Source organism: Cyprinus carpio, chromosome B11 (assembly GCF_018340385.1).
Source record: "Cyprinus carpio isolate SPL01 chromosome B11, ASM1834038v1, whole genome shotgun sequence".
NCBI lineage: Eukaryota > Metazoa > Chordata > Actinopteri > Cypriniformes > Cyprinidae > Cyprinus > Cyprinus carpio.
The window spans coordinates 3,232,213-3,239,626 of record NC_056607.1 but is presented as its reverse complement, the minus strand read 5'-3'; the positions used below and the strand labels follow the sequence as shown (position 1 = coordinate 3,239,626).

The window sequence follows — 7,414 nt, the reverse complement described above, 5'->3', positions numbered from 1 at the left end:
CACATTTTAAGGTTTTTATTGAGTTCCTTAAACAAGTAAACAAACAAAAAAAGCACATAGAATATCCACAATTAGCTTTCGTTGTAACATTTGTCAGCAAATTACACACATTCAAGCTAACACCAAGTAGGCAGAACATTATGTCTGTTGCCGTTTTTAAAGCTTGTGAAATTATTCAGTCTAAAGGCTACCTGCTATCCATTTTCATTCTGAATAATGCATGACAACGAAGGAATTCTAATACTCCTCTCCCTCCTCTTCTCCTTCTCCCTCGACTGAATCTACACCCACCTCCTCGTAATCTTTCTCCAGGGCTGCCATGTCTTCTCTAGCCTCAGAGAACTCTCCCTCTTCCATACCTTCACCTACGTACCAGTGCACAAAGGCACGCTTAGCGTACATCAGATCGAACTTATGATCAAGTCTGGCCCAAGCCTCCGCAATAGCAGTGGTGTTGCTTAGCATGCACACAGCTCGCTGCACCTTAGCCAAATCACCTCCAGGTACAACGGTAGGGGGCTGGTAGTTAATACCGACCTTGAAACCAGTTGGACACCAGTCCACAAACTGGATGGAGCGCTTGGTCTTTATGGTGGCAATAGCAGCATTTACATCTTTAGGGACAACATCACCACGGTACAACAGACAGCAAGCCATGTACTTGCCGTGACGTGGGTCACATTTGACCATCTGATTAGACGGCTCAAAGCAAGCATTAGTGATCTCAGCCACTGAGAGCTGCTCATGGTAAGCTTTCTCAGCAGAGATCACAGGAGCGTAAGTTGCTAAAGGAAAATGGATACGTGGATACGGCACCAAGTTGGTCTGAAACTCAGTTAAGTCAACATTCAGGGCGCCATCAAACCTTAGGGAGGCAGTAATGGAGGACACGATCTGACCTATCAACCTGTTAAGGTTGGTGTAAGTGGGACGCTCAATATCAAGGTTTCTACGGCAGATGTCATAGATGGCCTCATTGTCGACCATGAAAGCGCAGTCTGAGTGCTCGAGTGTGGTGTGGGTGGTAAGAATGGAGTTGTAGGGCTCCACCACAGCAGTAGACACCTGTGGAGCTGGGTAGATGGAGAACTCAAGCTTGGACTTCTTTCCATAATCAACAGAAAGGCGCTCCATCAGTAAAGAGGTGAACCCAGAACCAGTTCCTCCTCCAAAGCTGTGGAACACCAAGAAGCCCTGAAGTCCAGTGCACTGGTCAGGCCTATGAAGAGGGGGAATGAAAAGAAACAGTTATCAAATCTATCATATTTAATATTGAGTTAAAACCTAAACAAATGTTGAATGAAAACATGCTGACTGTGATTACAAAGATGGCTTACCAGTTTGCGAATCCTGTCAAGAACTATATCAATGATCTCTTTGCCGATAGTGTAATGGCCACGAGCGTAGTTGTTAGCTGCATCCTCCTTTCCGGTGATCAGCTGCTCAGGGTGGAAAAGCTGGCGGTAAGTTCCGGTGCGAACCTCATCTGAACCGCAAAAAAGAGTGTGGAGAGAATGAAATCTGTGAAGTCTGTGGACTAACCATAAGAGACGGCTAATCAGACAATTACTAACCAATCACAGTGGGCTCCAGATCTACAAACACTGCCCGGGGAACATGCTTGCCAGCTCCTGTCTCACTGAAAAAAGTGTTGAAGGAGTCATCCCCTCCACCAATGGTCTTATCACTGGGCATCTGTCCATCCGGCTGAATCCCATGCTCAAGGCAGTAAAGTTCCCAGCAGGCATTGCCAATCTGGACACCGGCTTGACCCACATGAATGGAAATACACTCACGCTGTTGTGGAAAAGGAAAATAAATGACTCTGTCATAAACATTTATCCTGAAAATTAGGATAAATTACCAATAATGAGACACAATAAAGCTTTATAAAATTACATTTTATAACGATATATTTGATTACACAAAACATTGAATACGAATTTATATTTATTTACCAACAAAACATGTTTTTAGCAAAACCTTCTAAGCTGTATTATTAAACTCATACCTGTATAAAAATAAAATATCAGCAAATTTTCACATGCATAATTATCCAAATAAGCTAAGCAACAATGGCTTGCAATGTGCAAACACCGTTATATTTCAAAAACTGCAAAATCAGCTTTTGAAAAATATATAAAATAGCTATTTAGCTGTAGCTGTAGCTTTTTAGGCTCTCAAACCAGAAATGTTGTCTTATGAATAATAGACAGCTCATCATGCTTCTTCTAACAATGACGAGCCACAATAAATTACAAGAACTGTGCAAAACCCTCTGATTAAAGTGCAAAACAGCAAAATAAGATGAATATTATAAGACAGAAAATGAACAGAGAAATTAAAGTATTCACTTACCATTTTGTCGTTTTTTCCAGCTGCTGCAGACGCTGATATGTGCTGATCTCACTGCAGAGAAGATGGAGATGTCGCTATGACAGAGCAAGCTGCAGGAGGGAGTGGCTCAGCTTATGAACAACCAAATACATCTTCTAAAAACACTCCAAATACTGTAAAATGCACAGAAACTATAAGCTAAATTACAAACATCACACAAAGTGGCATTCGTGTAATTTTATTAGACTGAATAAAATCTGCATCCTAAAAATCTTTTAAAATGATATTTGAATATTATGCCATACGTGTTGATTTTGACTGTAAATTTCAATAAACCTACTTAACACATTTCTTATAACACATTCAGAACAGACCGATAGTTACACATGAATAACAATAGACGCGTTTTAAATGCTTTGATGCAGCCGCACCTTATCATTCTGATCCATGCAAACATGCAAATGTGTTTTAAAACCTTTATATTTGCTGTCTAGACAATATTTGTAGGGCCAGTCTAAACGCACCAGGGCCACCGCCCGTCTGAGACTCTGCTGCAGTAGATGACGTCACAATGCTGCAGACTACCAAAAAAACAAAACAAAACTGTTCAACAAGAAATGTAAAATAAATCTTTCTGATTTTGAAAGAGAACTTGAACTGACTGACTCAGTGTCATAGCTATAGCGGGTTTATTTCATTTTTTTTTTTAAAGTGTAGCCTACATAAAATGCTCTGGGAATTCTATAAAGTGACAATTATTTCAAATTATTCCCAGAGATTATTCATAAATCAACGGCACGCAAAAAGCCTGAGTGTTGTAGTAGGTCACATATCATGACGCTCTGTCGCGCTATAAAAGCGATTCGACTCGAGGTTTGCGCGCAGTTACTACATCGACTCTTCGCCGTCGACAACAGTAACGCAGTACAGCAAAATATTGTTTCCAGTTTAGTCCAAAGTATACGAAAATGGTGAGTAGCTGACTAGCTGCATTATCACATTTTAGGCTATATTATTTTAAAGAATGTAGGCCTATATGCTTAATCTTGTGTAGCTACATTATAATTATTGGATTAGTTAAGGCAGGTTACAGAGGAGCACTACACCTGTGCCATCGCTTTAATAAACTGCATCTGCTCGATATATTCCTGCTGAATATTGTAGACTCTCTGCTATTTTTATATCGGGATGTGTGGCCGCTTTTCGTCTGTTTGATGCTGATGAACTGTTTATTAGTAGCCTACATGATTTTCAGTTTTCAATCTAGGTATTCATTCTGCGCGACTCAATCGTTAAGATGTTCACAGTGATAATATTTTACGTCGAAGCAAAGATGATTATTTAAACACGGCGATAGTCTACAATATTAAAACACCTATACAATATAGCCTATAGGTCTAATACACAACTGTGGTCAAGAAGTCTACGTCATAAATATATTAGACCTTTTGACGGTCAAATCCATTGATTAAGTAGCAGAGGTTTAATTCACAAGGGCATGTAGGCCTATTTATTTATGTGTGGACTAAAGACGTTTTGGTTTTGTTTAGAACTATCCTTGCTTATAGGAATCGTTTATTGTTTTGTGAAATTTTAAACATCAAGGGCATAGCAGTGAGTGCACACTGCAGCATATGCAGACAGTCATAATCTCATTAAATGCACTACTCTAAATAAATAATCTACTCTGACCAGCTAAACCCAGGAAACATATGCTGTAGCCTACTAGAAACAGTATTCTTCTGAGTGTAACAGTGCTTTAAACAAATTCTGTTATTCCTATCAGCAAAGAAATTATGTATAAACCCAGAATAATAAGCCTTGGTTTGGACTGAATTTATATCGCATAGACTGTAGATTGAAAAATAGTCCTGCAATTTGTAAAATGGCTTGTAGTTCTTTAAGTAAACCCATGTTGCCAGGCAAGAAATAGGGAACAGCTGGGTGGAGCTTGAGCTTTTCAAATAGAAGAGGAGGAGGCAGGTGGCATCCATGGTTGCTCTTGCCTCTTTGGCCATATTCAGTCTTACACCTAAAGCATAGAATTGCATGTTGTCATGTCAAATTTATTGCAACAACCAGTTTACATTTGCAAAGTATGTACCTTTCTATCTCATAGTCACGTAGTAAATCAAAATTATATAAGGCTGCAACTAACTATTATATAATAAATCTGTTGCTTTTCTTCTTTAAAGCAGCATGAGTGTATTTCCATTTATGTGGGACAAGCTATTTTATATCATCTGGCATTTCACATTGCATGCCATTGTTGCCTAGCTTGGATAATTACACTTCTGAAATGGTGTTGGTATCATATTTTTATAGTTATGGGTTTCATAGCACAACTTAAAATGTTTACCTAATAACGTTTTGTTACAAAATTATAAATTTGAATTCATTTTGTTGTGCAATCAAATACATCATTATAAAATTACATTTTATAAAGCTTCATTATGTCTCATTACAGGAAATTATCATAATTTTCAGGATAAATGTTTATGACAGAGTCATTTATTTTCCTTTTCCACAACAGCGTGAGTGTATTTCCATTCATGTGGGTCAAGCCGGTGTCCAGATTGGCAATGCCTGCTGGGAACTTTACTGCCTTGAGCATGGGATTCAGCCGGATGGACAGATGCCCAGTGATAAGACCATTGGTGGAGGGGATGACTCCTTCAACACAGCTATTTTCAGTGAGACAGGAGCTGGCAAGCATGTTCCCCGGGCAGTGTTTGTAGATCTGGAGCCCACTGTGATTGGTTAGTAATTGTCTGATTAGCCGTCTCTTATGGTTAGTCCACAAGCTTCACAGATTTCATTCTCTCCACACTCTTTTTTGCGGTTCAGATGAGGTTCGCACCGGAACTTACCGTCAGCTGTTCCACCCTGAGCAGCTGATCACCGGAAAGGAGGATGCAGCTAACAACTACGCTCGTGGCCATTACACTATCGGCAAAGAGATCATTGATCTAGTTCTTGACAGGATTCGCAAACTGGTAAGCCATCTTTGTAATCACAGTCAGCATGTTTTCATTCAACATTTGTTTAGGTTTTAACTCAATATTAAATATGATAGATTTGATAACTGTTTCTTTTCATTCCCCCTCTTCATAGGCTGACCAGTGCACTGGACTTCAGGGCTTCTTGGTGTTCCACAGCTTTGGAGGAGGAACTGGTTCTGGTTTCACCTCTTTACTGATGGAGCGCCTTTCTGTTGATTATGGAAAGAAGTCCAAGCTTGAGTTCTCCATCTACCCAGCTCCACAGGTGTCTACTGCTGTGGTGGAGCCCTACAACTCCATTCTTACCACCCACACCACACTCGAGCACTCAGACTGTGCTTTCATGGTCGACAATGAGGCCATCTATGACATCTGCCGTAGAAACCTTGATATCGAGCGTCCCACTTACACCAACCTTAACAGGCTGATTAGTCAGATAGTGTCCTCCATTACTGCCTCCCTAAGGTTTGATGGCGCCCTGAATGTTGACTTAACTGAGTTTCAGACCAACTTGGTGCCGTATCCACGTATCCATTTTCCTTTAGCAACTTACGCTCCTGTGATCTCTGCTGAGAAAGCTTACCATGAGCAGCTCTCAGTGGCTGAGATCGCTAATGCTTGCTTTGAGCCGTCTAATCAGATGGTCAAATGTGACCCACGTCACGGCAAGTACATGGCTTGCTGTCTGTTGTACCGTGGTGATGTTGTACCTAAAGATGTAAATGCTGCTATTGCCACCATAAAGACCAAGCGCTCCATCCAGTTTGTGGACTGGTGTCCAACTGGTTTCAAGGTCGGTATCAACTACCAGCCCCCTACCGTTGTACCTGGAGGTGATTTGGCTAAGGTGCAGCGAGCTGTGTGCATGCTAAGCAACACCACTGCTATTGCAGAGGCTTGGGCCAGACTTGATCATAAATTCGATCTGATGTACGCCAAACGTGCCTTTGTGCACTGGTACGTAGGTGAAGGTATGGAGGAGGGAGAGTTCTCTGAGGCTAGAGAAGACATGGCAGCCCTGGAGAAAGATTACGAGGAGGTGGGTGTAGATTCAGTCGAGGGAGAAGGAGAAGAGGAGGGAGAGGAGTATTAAGATATTTTTTTCTTCTCCAGGTCAGTTACAGCTTTGCATCAATAATCAGTTTAGTCAGAAATGTAAATGAAATGAGTCTTTAAAGGTGACAAGTAACGTGTCAAGTGAGTATTCAGTTTGTCTATCGTATAGTAAACATTTGTTCTTTAGATCATGTCAATTACATATTTAATGCTGCAGTCAACTGAGATTGAGTCATATTTTGTGATTCCTCCAATTAGTGTGTGTAGATCAAATAAAATGATGCACTGACCTTACTGACGTCTGCAATAAATTGATCATTTCAAGACACGAGTTGTGTATCCTTTCACTGACACCCCATAAAAACATTCAATTTATACGCACACACACACACCCACACAATATATAGACAAATTCATAGACATATGAATGGATGAATGTCTATTTTCTTTTTCCCTTAATGACATACTGCAGTTTAATATTTAACATGAAGTATACCATATTCTAAAATCAATATTCCAAAAGAATAAGACAAAATTCATTTAACACATTTGAGTATTTACTTCTAAGTAGTGATTGACAAAATATCAATTAGATTCACATTACAAATTGTATTAGGTATTGCATTTACAATATAATACTCCTACAATACGCGCTGAACATTACAATAGTAATGTTTAAATGGATACAAAATAAATCAACATTCAAATGCCATTTTACTTATGTATTTAAAGAAGTGGGACTGTAAAATGTAATTTTAATATAGGAAACCTACATTTGTCATGATATGGCACTGTAGTACTCTGAATTTTACTCCAGTATACCTATTTTCCAATGGCATGGTGTTGAAGCCAGTGGAATGTGGTTCTGCATTCATTTCTATTTTAACCACACTAAACAGCCTCTATAGCCACTTTATTTTTCCTTTCATTCTAAAATTGTAATTATTATTTTTAATAACATTTTCTAATAAAAGTTTTTAATTCAATTTTACACACCTTAATTATGTATTTAAAAACTC

General features: G+C 39.4%; 2 protein-coding genes across 2 annotated transcripts; one reads left to right on the top strand and one right to left on the bottom strand.

The window, feature by feature from the left end:
• LOC122138790 (tubulin alpha-1A chain-like) lies at nt 1-2,466 on the bottom strand. Its single transcript, XM_042733412.1, has 4 exons — nt 2,359-2,466; nt 1,575-1,797; nt 1,285-1,486; nt 1-1,219 (listed from the first exon to the last, which is right to left on the bottom strand). The coding sequence occupies exons 1-4, from the start codon at nt 2,359-2,361 to the stop codon at nt 238-240; spliced, it is 1,410 nt and encodes a 469-aa protein (XP_042589346.1). The 5' UTR covers nt 2,362-2,466; the 3' UTR covers nt 1-237.
• Nucleotides 2,467-3,151: 685 nt separating this feature from the next.
• LOC109048652 (tubulin alpha-1B chain) lies at nt 3,152-6,719 on the top strand. The gene is made up of 4 exons (XM_042733389.1): nt 3,152-3,308; nt 4,871-5,096; nt 5,185-5,333; nt 5,452-6,719. Exons 1-4 carry the CDS (start codon nt 3,306-3,308, stop codon nt 6,430-6,432), a joined length of 1,359 nt encoding a protein of 452 aa, XP_042589323.1. The 5' UTR covers nt 3,152-3,305; the 3' UTR covers nt 6,433-6,719.
• Nucleotides 6,720-7,414: the final 695 nt, after the last annotated feature.

What these genes read in the sequence shown, in the direction of transcription:
- LOC122138790 (XM_042733412.1), bottom strand. An exon ending in TCTGGAGCCCACTGTGATTG is followed by an intron (nt 1,487 to 1,574) that starts GTTAGTAATTGT and finishes TTTGCGGTTCAG; the next exon opens with ATGAGGTTCGCACCGGAACT. An exon ending in TTCATTCAACATTTGTTTAG is followed by an intron (nt 1,220 to 1,284) that starts GTTTTAACTCAA and finishes CCCTCTTCATAG; the next exon opens with GCCTGACCAGTGCACTGGAC.
- LOC109048652 (XM_042733389.1), top strand. An exon ending in TCTGGAGCCCACTGTGATTG is followed by an intron (nt 5,097 to 5,184) that starts GTTAGTAATTGT and finishes TTTGCGGTTCAG; the next exon opens with ATGAGGTTCGCACCGGAACT. An exon ending in TTGACAGGATTCGCAAACTG is followed by an intron (nt 5,334 to 5,451) that starts GTAAGCCATCTT and finishes CCCTCTTCATAG; the next exon opens with GCTGACCAGTGCACTGGACT.